This window comes from Oncorhynchus mykiss, chromosome 19, assembly GCF_057628025.1.
Source record: "Oncorhynchus mykiss isolate SJ-2025 chromosome 19, ASM5762802v1, whole genome shotgun sequence".
NCBI classification, from domain to species: Eukaryota; Metazoa; Chordata; class Actinopteri; order Salmoniformes; family Salmonidae; genus Oncorhynchus; species Oncorhynchus mykiss.
The window spans coordinates 18,602,501-18,622,189 of record NC_143040.1 but is presented as its reverse complement, the minus strand read 5'-3'; the positions used below and the strand labels follow the sequence as shown (position 1 = coordinate 18,622,189).

Below are 19,689 nucleotides of genomic sequence, written 5' to 3'. Positions count from 1 at the left end.
CAGACCCATAGCACTCACATGGCTCACATCAACACCATTATCCCAGAAGCCCTAGACCCACTCCAATTTGCATACTGCCCAAACAGATCCACAGATGATGCAATCTCCATTGCACCTCACACTGCCCTTTCCCACCTGGACAAAAGGAAAACCTATGTGAGAATGCTATTCATTGACTACAGCTCATAGTTCAACACCATAGTACCCTCAAAGCTCATCACTAAGCTAAGGATCCTGGGACTAAACACCTCCCTCTGCAATTGGATCCTGGACTTCCTGACGGGCTGCCCCCAGGTTGTGAGAAGTAGGTAGCAACACATCTGCCATGCTGATCCTCAACATTGGAGCCTCTCTGGGGTGCGTGCTCAGTCCCCTCCTGTGCTCCCTGTTCACCCACGACTGCATGGCCAGGCACGACTCCAACACCATCATTAAGTTTGCAGATGACACAACAGTGGTAGGCATGATCACTGACAATGATGAGACAGCCTATAGGGAGGAGGTCAGAGACCTGGCCGGGTGGTGCCAGAATAACAACCTATCCCGCAACGTAACCAAGACTAAGGAGATGATTGTGGATTACAGGAAAAGGAAGACCCGAGCACGCCCCCATTCTCAACGACGGGGCTGTAGTGGAGCAGGTTGAGAGCTTCGTGTTCCTTGGTGTCCACATCACCAACAAACTAGAATGGTCCAAACACACCAAGACAGTCGTGAAGAGGAGACGACAAAGCCTACCCCCCCTCAGGAAACTAAAAAGATTTGCATGGGTCCTCAGATCCTCAAAAGGTTCTACAGCTGCAACATAGAGAGCTGGTTGCATCACTGCCTGGTACGGCAACTGCTCGGCCTCCAACCGCAAGGCACTACAGAGGGTAGTGCGTACAGCCCAGTACATCACTGAGGCCAAGCTTCCTGCCATCCAGGACCTCTATACCAGAGGAAGGCCCTAAAAATTGTTAAAGACTCCAGCCATCCTAGTCATAGACTGTTCCCTCTGCTACATCATGGCAAGCAGTACCGGAACGCCAAGTCTAGGACCTAAAGGCTTCTCACCAGCTTTTACCCCCAAATCATAAGACTCCTGAACAGGTAATCAAATGGCTACCCGGACTATTTGCGTTGTGTGTCTCCCCAACCCCTCTTTTACGCTGCTGCTACTCTCTGTTTATCATATATGCATATTCACTTTAACTATACACTCATATACATACTACCTCAATTAGCCTGACTAACCGGTGCCCCGCACATTGGCTACCCAGACTATCTGCATTGTGTCCCACCACCCGTCAACCCCTCTTTTAAGCTACTGCTACTCTGTTTATTATATATGCATAGTCACTTCAACCATACCTACATTTACATACTACCTCAATTAGCCCAACTAACCGGTGCCTGTATATAGCCTCGTTACTGTATATAGCCTCGTTACTGTATATAGCCTCGCTACTGTATATAGCCTTGCTACTGTTATTTTTCACTGTCTTTTTACTGTTTTTTTTTTTTTTTTTTTCTTTACTTATCTATTGTTCACCTAATACCTATTTTTTACCTAAAAAGTGCATTGTTGGTTAGGGCCTGTAAGTAAGCATTTCACTGTAAGGTCTAGCCTGTTGTATTCAGCACATGTGACAAATAAACTTAGTTTTGATTTGAAATGGGTGCATCATTATATGTGTGCCTACGCGGGTGTATTAACGCTGCAACAGACCTGAAATTTGCTCAGTGCCCCAAGACATTTGAGAGAATATTGAGAGCGATCGACTACCGGAGCCCTGTGATGCGACGAATGCTCCAAGCGAAACAACTGTGGACTCTAGCGTGCATGTGGTGTGAGCGTGCCCAGGCATGTTCTGTGTTTCTTTTATCCTGTAACGCCCTTTTAATACTAAGAAAAAATGTATATATTGTCTGCCTGTGTCTGTGGTAATTGGGATTGAAAGACCCTTGGTTTTTGACACGTATACGATCCATGAATATTACAACCAAACTGGAGTCAATAAAGAATGGCTCCATAAATAAGATGATTTGCTCAGGGAGAGTGTAAAATGTAACAACTCTTTGTTCTGTGAAATATCAAGTTGTAAATAATTTCATTTTTTTCCCTCTGAGAAACCATTTTCATTTTATTTTCTACTCAAACTCATTTCACTTCCTTAAACTCTCGTGACTCATTCACAAAGCACAAAAGGCTGCAACAGCACTCGAGCAATCAATGCACACCTGTCTTAAACTCACCGATGGAGGCCATTTTGTGACTGCTGTTCAGAATCATGACTCCAGCCAATCAATTAAAGCCCTGAGCCATAGTGACATCTAACAGCTGCTGGGGCTGTGTAGTGGAGACTTTGGCTTGGCCACCGCCACCTATACTGAGGGACCTGATTCATTCATCGCAATCACTTTAAACAGTCCCCTATAACCCAATAAAGCTGCTTGTAACAGATGCTACAACCATATCCGAGGGTCCTTACATGGGGAGAAGAAGATTCAATTTGTATTGAAGGTCACTGGAGTTTCTGAGTCATTGAGGCATGAAGCGTGGAAACTGGACTGGAACAAACTACAGTTTAGAAACTGTTCTGACAAGGCATCAAGGTTTTAGTCTTGATTGAGTGGGCCTATCAGGGGTTGGAGTGAGGCATAAACAAACCAATCGATGGAGAGGACAGTAAGACGCATGCATGGTTTCTCCCACTCTTGGCTAGGCCTTCCCATCAGCCCTGGCATGCAGTGCCTTGGGCCGGGTCGGCTGCAAAGGCGTCTAGAACGTTGAGCACGGAAAACCCAGGGCAGGAAGTTCAAGACAGACGAAGGAAATGACAGTCAGGTAGAGAGAAAATAGAAACATGAGCAATGTGAGAAAGAGTGCCCTGTTTCTGTATTCTAGTCAACCACAAGAGAGAGAGAGAGTCACATACAGAAACAGAGAGAGAGGAGAGAGAGAGTCACATACAGAAACAGAGAAAGACAAGAGTCACATACAGAAACAGAGAGAGGAGAGAGAGAGAGTCACATACAGAAACAGAGAGAGAGAGAGAGTCACATACAGAAACAGAGGAGAGAGTGAGTCACGTACAGAAACAGAGAGAGAGAGAGAGACACATACAGAAACAGAGAGAGAGGAGAGAGAGAGTCACATACAGAAACAGAGAGAGGAGAGAGCGAGTCACATACAGAAACAGAGAGAGGAGAGAAAGAGTCACATACAGAAACAGAGAGAGAGTCACAAAGAAACAGAGGAGAGAGAGAGTCACATACAGAAACAGAGAGAGAGAGAGAGTCACATACAGAAACAGAGAGAGAGGAGAGAGTCACATACAGAAACAGAGAGAGGAGAGAGAGAGTCACATACAGAGAGAGAGAGAGAGAGAGAGTCACATACAGAAAGAGAGAGAGAGAGAGTCACATACAGAGAGAGAGAGAGAGAGAGAGTCACATACAGAAACAGAGAGAGAGAGAGATTCACATACAGAGAGGGAGAGAGAGAGGAGAGAGAGAGTCACATACAGAAACAGAGAGAGAGAGAGAGAGTCACATACAGAAACAGAGAGAGAGAGAGAGAGAGTCGCATACAGAGAGAGAGAGAGGGAGAGAGAGAGAGAGTCACATAGAGAAACAGAGAGAGAGGAGAGAGAGAGTCACATACAGAGAGAGAGAGAGAGAGAGAGAGAGAGAGTCACATACAGAAACAGAGAGAGAGAGATTCACATACAGAGAGGGAGAGAGAGAGAGGAGAGAGTCATATACAGAAACAGAGAGGAGAGAGTCACATACAGAAACAGAGAGAGGAGAGAGAGAGTCACATACAGAAACAGAGAATAAAGGAGAGAGAGAGAGTCATATACAGAAACAGAGAGGAGAGAGTCACATACAGAAACAGAGAGAGGAGAGAGAGAGAGTCACATACAGAAACAGAGAGAGGAGAGAGAGAGTCACATACAGAAACAGAGAGAGAGTCACATAAAGAAAAAGAGGAGAGAGAGAGTCACATACAGAAACAGAGAGAGAGAGAGAGAGTCACATACAGAAACAGAGAGAGAGGAGAGAGAGAGTCACATGCAGAAACAGAGAGGAGAGAGAGAGTCACATACAGAAACAGAGAGAGGAGAGAGAGAGTCACATACAGAGAGAGAGAGAGAGAGAGAGAGAGAGTCACATACAGAAACAGAGAGAGAGAGAGAGAAAGTCACATACAGAGAGAGAGAGAGAGAGAGAGAGAGTCACATACAGAAACAGAGAGAGAGAGAGAGATTCACATACAGAGAGGGAGAGAGAGAGAGGAGAGAGAGTCACATACAGAAACAGAGAGAGAGAGAGTCACATACAGAAACAGAGAGAGAGAGAGAGAGTCACATACAGAGAGAGAGAGAGAGAGAGAGAGAGAGAGAGTCACATAGAGAAACAGAGAGAGAGAGAGAGAGAGAGTCACATAGAGAAACAGAGAGAGAGGAGAGAGAGAGTCACATACAGAAACAGAGAGAGAGGAGAGATAGTCACATAAAGAAACAGAGAGAGGAGAGAGAGAGAGTCACATAGAGAAACAGAGAGAGAGGAGAGAGAGAGTCATATACAGAAACAGAGAGGAGAGAGTCACATACAGAAACAGAGAGAGGAGAGAGAGAGTCACATACAGAAACAGAGAATAGAGGAGAGAGAGAGTCATATACAGAAACAGAGAGGAGAGAGTCACATACAGAAACAGAGAGAGGAGAGAGAGAGAGTCACATACAGAAACAGAGGAGAGAGTGAGTCACGTACAGAAACAGAGAGAGAGAGAGAGACACATACAGAAACAGAGAGAGAGGAGAGAGAGAGTCACATACAGAAACAGAGAGAGGAGAGAGCGAGTCACATACAGAAACAGAGAGAGGAGAGAGAGAGTCACATACAGAAACAGAGAGAGAGTCACATAAAGAAACAGAGGAGAGAGAGAGTCACATACAGAAACAGAGAGAGAGAGTCACATACAGAAACAGAGAGAGAGGAGAGAGAGAGTCACATACAGAAACAGAGAGGAGAGAGCGTCACATACAGAAACAGAGAGAGGAGAGAGAGAGTCACATACAGAAAGAGAGAGAGAGAGAGAGAGAGTCACATACAGAAACAGAGAGAGAGAGAGAGAGAGTCACATACAGAGAGAGAGAGAGAGAGAGAGAGAGAGAGTCACATACAGAAACAGAGAGAGAGAGATTCACATACAGAGAGGGAGAGAGAGAGAGGAGAGAGAGAGTCACATACAGAAACAGAGAGAGAGAGAGAGTCACATACAGAAACAGAGAGAGAGAGAAAGAGAGAGTCGCATACAGAGAGAGAGAGAGAGAGAGAGAGAGAGTCACATAGAGAAACAGAGAGAGAGGAGAGAGAGAGAGTCACATACAGAAACAGAGAGAGGAGAGAGAGTCACATACAGAAACAGAGGAGAGGAGAGAGAGAGTCACATACAGAAAAAAAAGAGGAGAGAGAGAGTCACATACAGAAACAGAGGAGAGGGAGAGAGTCACATACAGAAACAGAGAGGAGAGAGAGTCACAAACAGAAACAGAGAGGAGAGAGAGTCACATACAGAAACAGAGAGAAGAGAAAGTCATATACAGAAACCGAGAGTAGAGAGAGAGTCACATACAGAAACAGAGAGAGAGGAGAGAGAGTCACATACAGAAACAGAGAGGAGAGTCACATACAGAAACAGAGAATAGAGGAGAGAGTCACATACAGAAACAGAGAGAGGAGAGAGAGAGTCACATACAGAAACAGAGAATAGAGGAGAGAGAAAGTCATATACAGAAACAGAGGAGAGAGTCACATACAGAAACCGAGAGTAGAGAGAGAGTCTCATACAGAAACAGAGAGGAGAGTCACATACAGAAACAGAGAGAGGAGAGAGAGTGTCACATACAGAAACAGAGAGGAGAGTCACATACAGAAACAGAGAGAGGAGAGAGAGCGTCACATACAGAAACAGAGAATAGAGGAGAGAGCGAGTCACATAATATTACAGAGAGAGAGGAGAGAGAGAGTAACGTACAGAAACAGAGAGAGGAGAGAGAGAGTCAAATACAGAAACAGAGAATAGTTGAGAGAGAGTCACATACAGAAACAGAGAGGAGAGAGATAGTCACATACAGAAACAGAGAGAGGAGAGAGAGAGTCACATACAGAAACAGAGGAGAGAGAGAGAGTCACATACGGAAACAGAGAGGAGAGAGAAAGTCACATACAGAAACAGAGAGAGGAGAGAGAGAGTCACATACAGAAACAGAGGAGAGGAGAGAGAGAGTCACATACAGAAACAGAGAGAGAGGAGAGATAGTCACATAAAGAAACAGAGAGAGGAGAGAGAGAGAGTCACATAGAGAAACAGAGAGAGAGGAGAGAGAGAGTCATATACAGAAACAGAGAGGAGAGAGTCACATACAGAAACAGAGAGAGGAGAGAGAGAGTCACATACAGAAACAGAGAATAGAGGAGAGAGAGAGTCATATACAGAAACAGAGAGGAGAGAGTCACATACAGAAACAGAGAGAGGAGAGAGAGAGAGTCACATACAGAAACAGAGGAGAGAGTGAGTCACGTACAGAAACAGAGAGAGAGAGAGAGACACATACAGAAACAGAGAGAGAGGAGAGAGAGAGTCACATACAGAAACAGAGAGAGGAGAGAGCGAGTCACATACAGAAACAGAGAGAGGAGAGAGAGAGTCACATACAGAAACAGAGAGAGAGTCACATACAGAAACAGAGAGAGAGAGTCACATACAGAAACAGAGAGAGAGGAGAGAGAGAGTCACATACAGAAACAGAGAGGAGAGAGCGTCACATACAGAAACAGAGAGAGGAGAGAGAGAGTCACATACAGAAAGAGAGAGAGAGAGAGAGAGTCACATACAGAAACAGAGAGAGAGAGAGAGAGAGTCACATACAGAGAGAGAGAGAGAGAGAGAGAGAGAGAGTCACATACAGAAACAGAGAGAGAGAGATTCACATACAGAGAGGGAGAGAGAGAGAGGAGAGAGAGAGTCACATACAGAAACAGAGAGAGAGAGAGAGTCACATACATAAACAGAGAGAGAGAGAGAGAGAGAGTCGCATACAGAGAGAGAGAGAGAGAGAGAGAAAGAGAGTCACATAGAGAAACAGAGAGAGAGGAGAGAGAGAGAGTCACATACAGAAACAGAGAGAGGAGAGAGAGTCACATACAGAAACAGAGGAGAGGAGAGAGAGAGTCACATACAGAAAAAAAAAGAGGAGAGAGAGAGTCACATACAGAAACAGAGGAGAGGGAGAGAGTCACATACAGAAACAGAGAGGAGAGAGAGTCACAAACAGAAACAGAGAGGAGAGAGAGTCACATACAGAAACAGAGAGAAGAGAAAGTCATATACAGAAACCGAGAGTAGAGAGAGAGTCACATACAGAAACAGAGAGAGGAGAGAGAGAGTCACATACAGAAACAGAGGAGAGAGAGAGAGTCACATACGGAAACAGAGAGGAGAGAGAAAGTCACATACAGAAACAGAGAGAGGAGAGAGAGAGTCACATACAGAAACAGAGGAGAGGAGAGAGAGAGTCACATACAGAAACAGAGAGAGAGGAGAGATAGTCACATAAAGAAACAGAGAGAGGAGAGAGAGAGAGTCACATAGAGAAACAGAGAGAGAGGAGAGAGAGAGTCATATACAGAAACAGAGAGGAGAGAGTCACATACAGAAACAGAGAGAGGAGAGAGAGAGTCACATACAGAAACAGAGAATAGAGGAGAGAGAGAGTCATATACAGAAACAGAGAGGAGAGAGTCACATACAGAAACAGAGAGAGGAGAGAGAGAGAGTCACATACAGAAACAGAGGAGAGAGTGAGTCACGTACAGAAACAGAGAGAGAGAGAGACACATACAGAAACAGAGAGAGAGGAGAGAGAGAGTCACATACAGAAACAGAGAGAGGAGAGAGCGAGTCACATACAGAAACAGAGAGAGGAGAGAGAGAGTCATATACAGAAACAGAGAGAGAGTCACATAAAGAAACAGAGGAGAGAGAGAGTCACATACAGAAACAGAGAGAGAGGAGAGAGAGTCACATACAGAAACAGAGAGGAGAGTCACATACAGAAACAGAGAATAGAGGAGAGAGTCACATACAGAAACAGAGAGAGGAGAGAGAGAGTCACATACAGAAACAGAGAATAGAGGAGAGAGAAAGTCATATACAGAAACAGAGGAGAGAGTCACATACAGAAACCGAGAGTAGAGAGAGAGTCTCATACAGAAACAGAGAGGAGAGTCACATACAGAAACAGAGAGAGGAGAGAGAGTGTCACATACAGAAACAGAGAGGAGAGTCACATACAGAAACAGAGAGAGGAGAGAGAGCGTCACATACAGAAACAGAGAATAGAGGAGAGAGCGAGTCACATAATATTACAGAGAGAGAGGAGAGAGAGAGTAACGTACAGAAACAGAGAGAGGAGAGAGAGAGTCAAATACAGAAACAGAGAATAGTTGAGAGAGAGTCACATACAGAAACAGAGAGGAGAGAGATAGTCACATACAGAAACAGAGAGAGGAGAGAGAGAGTCACATACAGAAACAGAGGAGAGAGAGAGAGTCACATACGGAAACAGAGAGGAGAGAGAAAGTCACATACAGAAACAGAGAGAGGAGAGAGAGAGTCACATACAGAAACAGAGGAGAGGAGAGAGAGAGTCACATACAGAAACAGAGAGGAGAGAGAGTCACATACAGAAACAGAGAGGAGTGAGAGAGAGTCACATACAGAAACAGAGAGGAGAGAGAGAGAGAGTCACATACAGAAACAGAGAGGAGAGAGAGTCACATACAGAAACAGAGAGTGGAGAGAGACAGTCACATACAGAAACAGAGAGGAGAGAGAGTCACATACAGAAACAGATAGAGGAGAGAGAGTCACATACAGAAACAGAGAGAGGAGAGAGAGAGTCACATACAGAAACAGAGAGGAGAGAGAGTCACATACAGAAACAGAGAGAGAGGAGAGAGAGAGTCACATACAGAAACAGAGAGAGAGAGGAGAGAGAGAGTCACATACAGAAACAGAAGGAGAGAAGAGAGTCACAAACAGAAACAGAGAGAGAGGAGAGAGAGTCACATACACAGAGGAGAGATGGAGTCACATACAGAAACAGAGAGGAGAGAGAGAGAGTCACATACAGAAACAGAGAGAGGAGAGAGAGAGTCACATACAGAAACAGAGAGAGGATAGAGAGTCACATACAGAAACAGAGAGGAGAGAGAGAGTCACATACAGAAACAGAGAGAGGAGAGAGAGAGTCACATACAGAAACAGAGAGAGGAGAGAGAGTCACATACAGAAACAGAGAGGAGAGAGAGAGAGTCACATACAGAAACAGAGAGAGGAGAGAGAGTCACATACAGAAACAGAGAGGAGAGAGAGAGAGTCACATACAGAAACAGAGAGAGGAGAGAGAGTCACATACAGAAACAGAGGAGAGAGAGAGAGTCACATACAGAAACAGAGAGGAGAGAGAGTCACAAACAGAAACAGAGAGGAGAGAGAGTCACATACAGAAACAGAGAGGAGTGAGAGAGAGTCACATACAGAAACAGAGAGGAGAGTGAGAGTCACATACAGAAACACAGAGAGGAGAGAGAGAGTCACATACAGAAACAGAGAGCGGAGAGAGAGAGTCACATACAGAAACACAGAGAGGAGAGGGTCACATACAGAAACACAGAGAGGAGAGAGAAAGTCACATACAGAAACAGAGAGCGGAGAGAGAGAGTCACATACAGAAACACAGAGAGGAGAGAGAGTCACATACAGAAACAGAGAGGAGAGAGAGTCACATACAGAAACAGAGAGAGAGTCACATACAGAAACACAGAGAGGAGAGAGAGAGTCACATACAGAAACACAGAGAGGAGAGAGAGAGTCACATACAGAAACAGAGAGGAGAGTGAGAGTCACATACAGAAACACAGAGAGGAGAGAGTCACATACATAAACACAGAGAGGAGAGAGAGAGTCACATACAGAAACAGAGAGAGGAGAGAGAGAGTCACATACAGAAACAGAGAGAGAGTCACATACAGAAACACAGAGAGGAGAGAGAGTGACATACAGAAACAGAGAGAGAGTCACATACAGAAACACAGAGAGGAGAGAGAGTCACATACAGAAACACAGAGAGGAGAGAGAGCAGGAGTGAAAGTGAAGAGACTGGCAATTTTCTCGCCTCCACAGAGGTCCCCTGAAATGGCGTCTTGAGAGCACAGGGGTGGGGAAAGTTCCACGAAAACATGCCTTCTTGTCAACCACAAGATTGAGAGCGTCACATATAGAAACAGAGAGAGAGAGAGAGAGAGAGTGAAAGGACAGGCAATTGTCTCGGCTCCACAGAGGTCCCCTGAAATGGCGTCTTGAGAGTACAGGGGAGGGGAAAGTTCCACGGAAACGTCAAAGTCCCCACACTCCCACAGAGAGAGACCAAGAAACCTGACAGCAACAGAAGTACAGCGAAGCACTTTAGCTTACCCCTTAAGAGGCCTAAAGCTTTAGCCGCGGGACGCTAAAAATAAGATAGAAATACACTGCAGGACCCTAAAGAAAAACTAGTTTCCTTTTTGCTCCCACTATTACTCCTCCTTGTCAACTGAAGTGGAGTTTGTTGGTTGAGTCCCTTCAGGACATGTTAAGAACTGTGTCGCGCATCGCAAGAGGGAGTGGTCATGCAGACATGGAAAAGATGTGCTACTGTATCCAGGAAGATATAGGGCTACTATACAGCTAGTGAAGACGCTATAAGGCCCATAACTATATGCCTAGTAGGATATCTGTCTGACTCCATGTTGGATCTTTGACCTATATAAATCTGGATGGTGGCTAATTATAGATACATGGTCATTCAGGTCAGATGTTACCATAAGGGTCGTGTTGATGGAGAAACCAGCCTCCCTGTAGAATCCTCTGCAGTGGACTGAAGAGGGTTGCAAAGACACTCATTGGGAATGAATGAGCTCTTTTTTTACGTGACTCTGCAATAATTGGGTTTAGTGCTCAGGGGAACTGCCTCAATCAATGTGACAACACTGCAGGCTTTGTTCAAGCAGGTCACCAGGATCTCATTGGGACCCACCAGCCGGGCTGGCGCTGTACAGACAGACTGATCTGCAGTTGGATGGCTTCCAGTTGCCTTACTAAAACCTACTAACAGAATTGTGACCTTTTCATGCCCGTTGATGAAACTAGACAGACAAACTAACGCAGTAGTAGCATGTCGAAATGTGAAAGTCAAGATGAACAAATCCCCAGTTAAAGTGTAGATAGACTTTAACAAGAAAAACAACTAATAGGACTGAATGTAAAAGTCATGATTCAAATGTTCCGATATGTTATGGAACAGTACAGTAAAGTATTTGTGTGATATCTGCAGAGAACTAGAACAAACCAGAAACAAACTCCCACTATTTTTAGTCGTCTTTAATGTAAAATTCATGCATTAAAATACCCAGCATGCTACGCTACGCTGCAGTACAGTGAATTATGTGTGTAATATCTCTCCAGAGAATTAGGGCAGTCCCAAGTCTGACTGGCTCATTTGTCCACACTCTATAATCCATCATTAACATGGAGAAAGTGGTTTCTGGGCGATACTTGAGCATTTGTCAAGTGTTCTTCCTCTGAGCCCTTCGGGTCGAGGGCTATCTACATCTCCCTGGTTCATGTAAAACACCGTAGAATGAGGGAATGACACCGTGGGATGTTGCCTTAGAGGGGCGGGGCTTACAATTAAAGCCAGAGTCCATGTTAACTCATCTCTGTCACTAAGAACTGTTTCTCTCGTTAGGGTGAGATTGGAATAGAAACAGATATATTGTCCTTACGGTAATTTGGAATGACATCTTGTTGAATTCTAAAGATGGCAAAGACAGAAAAGTGATGGGTTTATATTTATTTGGGGAGGGGGGGGGTAGATCAGCTTAATATTAATATTAATATTGCAGATAGTTGTCTCTTTATAGCAACCCAACCACACAGTCAGTGACTCACATACACACGCATGTACAAACACGTCAAAAAAGATAAACGCGTGCACACACACACACACACACACACACACACACACACACACACACACACACACACACACACACACACACACCTTCACCTAACTAGCATTGTCAACCCACTCATTTACCACTTTGGTTTTCTGGGGAAATAAAAATCACTATTCCCCAAACATACAGGTTCGTGCCGACTGTTCTCAACACAGGCCTTGTTTGATTATTTTCATAGTGCATAGATTGAATTGTGTGTGTGTGTGTGTGTGTGTGTGTGTTAGTGAGATTGTGTTTGTTGGGGATTGTGTGGTGTGTGTGTGTTAGTGAGAGTGTGTTTGTTGGGGATTGTGTGGTGTGTGTGTGTGTGTTAGTGAGAGTGTGTTTGTTGGGGATTGTGTGGTGTGTGTGTGTGTGTTGGGGATTGTGTGGCGTGTGGGTGTGTTAGTGAGAGTGTGTTTGTTGGGGATTGTGTGGTGTGTGTGTGTGTTAGTGAGAGTGTGTTTGCTGGGGATTGTATGCGTGTGTGTGTCTGTGTGTGCGTATGTGGTGGGGACGACAACTCTATTTTAAATCACATCCACGTCAGGTTATTCAAAAGCCAAGTGTGGATCGATGACAATTGAATGAGAGCGGGAGATGTCAGGACAGAAAACAGGAACAGTCACTGACCTTCCTCACGATACAGTGGATGAATACCATCCATTAATCAAGTGATGGGGCTCAATAGTCTCCTTAGTCATTCCTTCCCAGATAACGTACTTAAACCTGCCACTTCAGAATCACTACAGAACACGGAGAAACAGAAAACAGGAGAGAGAAAACGTTGTCCGGCCTCCACGATGAATGCAGCTTTCCCCTCAATTAAAAACCACACAGGAGGAGAAGTACTGAAATGACTCAGAGAAAGAGAGAGAGAGAGAGAGAGACGCTTGCAACAAGTGCAGACATCGAAGCGTAATTTTTTGTTTGTTGATGAAGTGTGAAATATCTGACAAAACAGCTCTTTCCTCCGGCGTAAAACAGATGGGTTTTGAGGCGTAATTGTGCTTGGGAAAATTCCAGCAACCTGATTCTGACGGCAACTGGTTGTGACAAGCGTTTACTGCTCAGACAGGACTGTAGGAGGGCGGTGGCACCGCGGCTGTTTGCTGCTCAGACAGGGCTGTAGGAGGGCGGTGGCACCGCGGATGTTTGCTGCTCAGACAGGGCTGTAGGAGGGCGGTGGCACCGCGGCTGTTTGCTGCTCAGACAGGGCTGTAGGAGGGCGGTGGCACCGCGGATGTTTGCTGCTCAGACAGGGCTGTAGGAGGGCGGTGGCACCGCGGATGTTTACTGCTCAGACAGGACTGTAGGAGGGCGGTGGCACCGCGGCTGTTTGCTGCTCAGACAGGGCTGTAGGAGGGCGGTGGCACCGCGGATGTTTGCTGCTCAGACAGGGCTGTAGGAGGGCGGTGGCACCGCGGCTGTTTGCTGCTCAGACAGGGCTGTAGGAGGGCGGTGGCACCGCGGATGTTTGCTGCTCAGACAGGGCTGTAGGAGGGCGGTGGCACCGCGGCTGTTTGCTGCTCAGACAGGGCTGTAGGAGGGCGGTGGCACCGCGGATGTTTACTGCTCAGACAGGGCTGTAGGAGGGCGGTGGCACCGCGGATGTTTACTGCTCAGACAGGGCTGTAGGAGGGCGGTGGCACCGCGGCTGTTTGCTGCTCAGACAGGGCTGTAGGAGGGCGGTGGCACCGCGGCTGTTTGCTGCTCAGACAGAGCTGTAGGAGGGCGGTGGCACCGCGGATGTTTACTGCTCAGACAGGGCTGTAGGAGGGCGGTGGCACAGCGGCTGTTTACTGCTCAGACAGGGCTGTAGGAGGGCGGTGGCACCGCGGATGTTTACTGCTCAGACAGGGCTGTAGGAGGGCGGTGGCACTGCGGATGTTTACTGCTCAGACAGGGCTGTAGGAGGGCGGTGGCACCGCGGATGTTTACTGCTCAGACAGGGCTGTAGGAGGGCGGTGGCACCGCGGATGTTTACTGCTCAGACAGGGCTGTAGGAGGGTGGTGGCACCGCGGATGTTTACTGCTCAGACAGGACTGTAGGAGGGCGGTGGCACCGCGGATGTTTACTGCTCAGACAGGACTGTAGGAGGGCGGTGGCACCGCGGATGTTTACTGCTCAGACAGGGCTGTAGGAGGGCGGTGGCACCGCGGCTGTTTGCTGCTCAGACAGGGCTGTAGGAGGGCGGTGGCACCGCGGCTGTTTGCTGCTCAGACAGGGCTGTAGGAGGGCGGTGGCACCGCGGATGTTTACTGCTCAGACAGGGCTGTAGGAGGGCGGTGGCACAGCGACTGTTTGCTGCTCAGACAGGACTGTAGGAGGGCGGTGGAACAGCGGCTGTTTGCTGCTCAGACAGGGCTGTAGGAGGGCGGTGGCACCGCGGCTGTTTGCTGCTCAGACAGGGCTGTAGGAGGGCGGTGGCACAGCGGCTGTTTGCTGCTTAGACAGGGCTGTAGGAGGGCGGTGGCACCGCGGCTGTTTGCTGCTCAGACAGGGTTGTAGGAGGGCGGTGGCACCGCGGATGTTTACTGCTCAGACAGGACTGTAGGAGGGCGGTGGCACCGCGGCTGTTTGCTGCTCAGACAGGGCTGCTCATGCTGAAAACACAGTCCAGTTCAAAGCAAATGACACAAATGGCAGCTCAGATTTTCTTTATGTCGCACAGATCAGTGTAAAGTACGGGCTGAGTAGCTCTTTGCTGTATTCGTTGACAGTCTCTCTCTAGTCATGGTTTTAAATGTTTTGAAATCTCACAGTATCAATTTTGCTGTAGCTTTCTTTTATGCCTGCTGAGCTACTGCAGACACGGTCATCTGAGCCATCTGATTGGCCAGTGGTAGGCCAATAGTGCACTTGATTTGCTCTCTGGGCCCGCCAGGAAGGCAGAGTTTGCACCTTCAGACACAGGAAATGGTTCAAAATGGCAACATTTAATCCACCCGGCGCACAGGGCAGCTGAATCAGGTGCACCTTCCTTCAACAGCCCAAGAACAAACCAAAAAATAGGAACACAAGGCTTTATCATTGGGTTTTTTACAGAAATGTTTGGCGATCGACTAGGAATGTCTTGAAGATCGACCAGTTGATAGCGATCGACCGGTTGGTGTCCACTGCTCTAGACAATTGAGTGAAGTTCAATCTTGTGTTTCTCTCTGTAAGCTGATGTTTCTGTGCGCACAGCTTGGTCACACTCATCCGGCCCCCTCTCCCCAGACACTGAGCACGGCCTGTGTCACCTGTCCTCTTCCATTGCTGGCTGGAATCTTCTGAACAATGCTCCTCTCCTCAGGTGTGGGGTTATGACTCAGGTCCCTGACTAACACACAGCTAGACAAACACTGAAAAGGAGATTAACCAAGTAAAGGAAGTCGCTCAAATAAGGAAATAAGAAATAAACCGAAACACCACACGATAGGATACATATTTAAAGCACTTCTAGGTTAATACATTCAAAATAAAGCACACATTGATGGAATAAAGTTGAAGGACTAAATTGAGTGACTTGCATTTCGTCACCCAGACTAGTATGAGTAATTAGTACAGATTTGTGTCACTTTGAGACATGTTTGCAAACTGAAGAAGGGTTACAAAATAAATCACCCTTAAAAATGCAATAATAACGTCCTTAATAACTAATTGTTTTGTGAACAATTCCAAATATGCGACAGGCACTTGAAAGACATACCTCACCAATTTTTTCCCCTCATGTTCATCAACTCCAGAACCAATGCACGTTCATACCAGTGTTTACTTTACAAACGGCATCCAAGTGTCCCTTTAAGCACATCATTTTTTTGTCTCTTTAACGAAGCTGCTCTGATTTAAGCACTGTCACAAAAAGTGAACTCTGGGCCAATTAGTAGATGAGGACAGTTGAGCGGGGAGATCACAGGCGGGCAGAGCAATCTGTAGATGCTGTTCAATGCCAACTCCAGAACCGAGGAAGAGGAGGTGGAGAAATCGTGGGAGGATGGAGGAGAGGAGCTTATTTACTGTCCATCTTCTTTTTCCGGCAGCGCTCCGCAGCAGGCAGCTACAAAGGTCATTTGAGGTCAATCACAGCTCTAACAGATAGATTGTAGCTGCGCTGCTCGGTACAACCATCTTGTCAGGAAGGCAACTTCTGTTCGCGCGCTCGCTTGATTTGAACCAACCTCTCCTTAACCTGCCTTTAAGCTATAATGGTAATTATCACACACACACACACACACACACACACAGAGACACACACACACACACACACACACACACACACACAAACACACACACACACACACACACACACACACACACACACACACACACACACACACACAAACACACACACACACACACACACAAACTGATGTCAGAAAAACTGTGAAAGCGTGGTATTTTAAAGATGCCAAGTATATGACATATCACCCCCCCATCCGTGTGCAAGCTACAGTCTACAACTACGACATCATCTCCCATCGCCCCCACACATAAATCAATTACCTTAAAGACGTTCTCCAGCTATTTGTTTTACTTTTACTGTTGGAAAGCAATATCCCAAATATACATACAGTGAAGTACACACACTAAAAGGCAAAAAAAATGTTTGAGCAAAATAGTGTTGTTTTTAGCCACAGCTGCAAACTTCAAGGAGCTGGTCTGGTGGGGAGATGTGATGTCATCAGCCTCTCCCCTTTCTTGAGGAGCCATAGAGAACAAAAGAGGATACCTGGACCACCTATTGAGATGTGCCTTTTGTGAAGTCTATCACATGATAAATGATCTGCAAATGAGACTGGAGCAGGAGTTTACAGCCTTGCATGGAGTATTAGGAGTAGGACTTTAAAGCCTACACTGTTTAAGTGCAATGTTTCATTATGGTAAGGGGCTCAAGCATTCTGGAAAGTGTACCTAGGTGGAACACTGTTGCCCCATTGCAGTAACGGTGGTGGTCTGCTAGCTGTGCAACAGGTGTTAAAAACAACGACATGCTCATCTCATTTTCTCCATTATAAAGCCGAGGGAACGAGCGGCTCGATCTGGACTGACCATGTTTACTCAAAGTCAGGGTGACTTTCCGGAATGTTCTCTGTGTGGTGGAGAGGGGGATGTGTGGGAGAGGAGGTGGGTTGGGGTGGGGGGTGGGGGTACCAAGAAAGATAAACACTGAAGCAGATGTCTGGCATGGGTCCTGGGATCCATCAACAGACTTATATCCTCTCTGTGTAGCAAGGGACCGCCGTGTGTAAATGAGTCTCTGAGCGAGAACGCCACTGCTGCAGTTCCCCGAGTCCCTCTTCAGATCAGTCTCTTCTCCCTCTCCGTCCTTCAACTCACTATCCCTCCCTTCCTCTCCACGGGGTAGCATCCCCTTCTTTCTCTCTCCAGGCCCAGAGTACCTCTCCAGATCACTCTCTTCTCCCTCTCCATCCCTCACCATCCCTCTCCTTCTCTCCCCAGGGTGTCATCCCCCTCTCCTCCCCCCTCGCTCTCTCTCTCCCTCTCGCACCCCAGGCTTTGGCTGTGATCATGATAGCCCTTCATTGTCCACTGGGAGAGGGACCAGGCCCATTAGCGCTAGATCAATCTGACTGGGGGATTAGATCACATGCTGCTAGCCTAATACCCAGGTAGAATTGTTCATTTAAGTGTGTGTGTGCGCGTGTGCGAGTGCCTGTGTGTGTGTGACGAACTACTGCTGGCAATGGATTTCCCATCAGATCATGGTTAGAAAAGTAATTGGGGCTCCCTAATATGAGAACGGTGGTATCTGTTCTGTATCTGTCACTGAAGGAGGGAGAACAATGACTTGACCACAATGTGCTGGGGTTACACGAAGCTTCATGCAACACCCCCAGCAACTGATAAGCAAATTCATCTGCAACTTGGTGGCATCCAGATCAGTTGCAACTTTTATGAAACTCGCTGCAAGCAACTCAATCAAAACGAATGCTTTTGTCGCGTGATCCATTCGAAGGTACAGAACTCCGACCCAGTTGTCATGTCGACACAGCTGTCGCTCACGCTGCCTGTTGCTGCCGGAACCGCCATCAAGGTTGATAGAAGCGACATAGTTAGTTAAACCGAAACTTTATAAATAGATACTGGCATCATGGCTAGTAAAGGTTTATGTATGTGGTTTGGCTGTCAATACATTTAATTTTTTTAAGTAAACCCAGACCAGTTTGAACTAGCTAGCCTAAGCTTAGTTAGTTGCTAGCCTAAGCTTAGTTAGTTGCTAGCCTAAGCTTAGTTAGTTGCTAGCCTAAGCTTAGTTAGTTGCTGGTTAGTTGTTGGTTAGTTAGTTGATAGCTAGCTAGCCAGTTAGAACAGTGCTGGCAATTTCAATTTGGCTAGCTACATTGTATAGACAGCAATTTTTTTCTAAATCATTAACGAAAAGGTTCGATAAACAAATTATTTGTGAAAATCACAATGAGGTGAGTCACCCAATAAATGCCTGGGAGTTTATATATGTAGTGTGCCACACTTTTTATTTTTATAGCTTATTGAATCACAATGTAATGCAACAGATATCATTGGTTTAGAATTTTTAAACCACATTGTTGCATGCCATTTCAATGGTGTTTCAGTTGCTTCGTGTATCAGCAAAGTTGATTGAGATGATGTCACTTGCAACTGCAACAAACATTTCTTGAGAAACTCCAGCCTACAGTCTCTCTTGACCTCTCATTGTCTGTTCCTCTCTTATTTACTCCATCTACACCTCTATTCTCTGTCCCATTGGCTGCTCCATTTACACCTCTATTCTCTGTCCCATTGGCTGCTCCATCTACACGTCTATTCTCTGTCTCATTGGCTGCTCCAGCTACACCTCTTCTCTGTCCCATTGGCTGCTCCATCTACACCTCTATTCTCTGTCCCATTGGCTGCTCCATCTACACGTTTATTCTCTGTCTCATTGGCTGCTCCAGCTACACCTCTTCTCTGTCCCGTTGGCTGCTCCAGCTACACCTCTTCTCTGTCCCATTGGCTGCTCCATCTACACCTCTGTTCTCTGTCCCATTGGCTGCTCCATCTACACCTCTATTCTCACTCTCGCTTCTGCCCTCTTTTCTCTCTCATTCCCGTAGTTGACACTCTGTCCACTCTCCCCCAGGTCTTCTGATGGTGTGTTGGCGGTGGGGACAGTGTTGGTGAGCCGTGTGAACATGGGGGAGATGGAGGAGGGGGACATGGATCACATCACGGCCGATGTGCAGCAGGCCCAGAAGGTGAGGACGTGTGTGTGTGTGTATGAGAGTCGTTCCCCTCCAGATGTCTCGGCTAGCACTAATGCTTGCAGGATTAGTCTGTCACTGCTCAAGTGGCCCAATAAGATTCATCAAGCCCTTACAGCCCTTGGATCCTGTGTGTGTGTGGGGGGGGGGGGGGGGGGGGGGAGAGTGTGACGAGAGGGCGAGAGTGGGATAGGGACTCTTAGATACTGCATATGTTTATCATGTGTGTGTGCGTACGGCGTTTGCGTGTGTGTGGGGGAGAGAGAGAGCGCAAGCCAGAGAAGCCATTGGCTCAGACAGCCTGAATACTGTGTGTGATTATGTGCACAAAGAGCATTAGAGAATTAGAGAGAGGGAGCGTCATACATC

The 19,689-nt window shown here is 46.6% G+C and overlaps 1 protein-coding gene across 20 annotated transcripts in view; it reads left to right on the top strand.

Annotated features, from left to right (window-relative positions):
* LOC110498640 (type II inositol 3,4-bisphosphate 4-phosphatase) overlaps positions 1 to 19,689 on the top strand; it is a 284,799-nt gene that overhangs the window by 184,948 nt on the left and 80,162 nt on the right. For 19 of the 20 annotated variants that reach the window (XR_016488810.1, XR_016488813.1, XR_016488812.1 and 16 more), the window contains one exon: positions 19,200 to 19,314. Coding sequence is in view for 14 of the 20 variants with exons in the window: in XM_036954244.2 (XP_036810139.2) it covers positions 19,200 to 19,314 (115 nt within the window). In the remaining 6 variants the exon portion in view is untranslated. Of the gene's footprint in view, positions 1 to 19,199; positions 19,315 to 19,682 lie in introns of those variants that run through there. The other variant, XM_090210365.1, reaches the window with a different exon arrangement.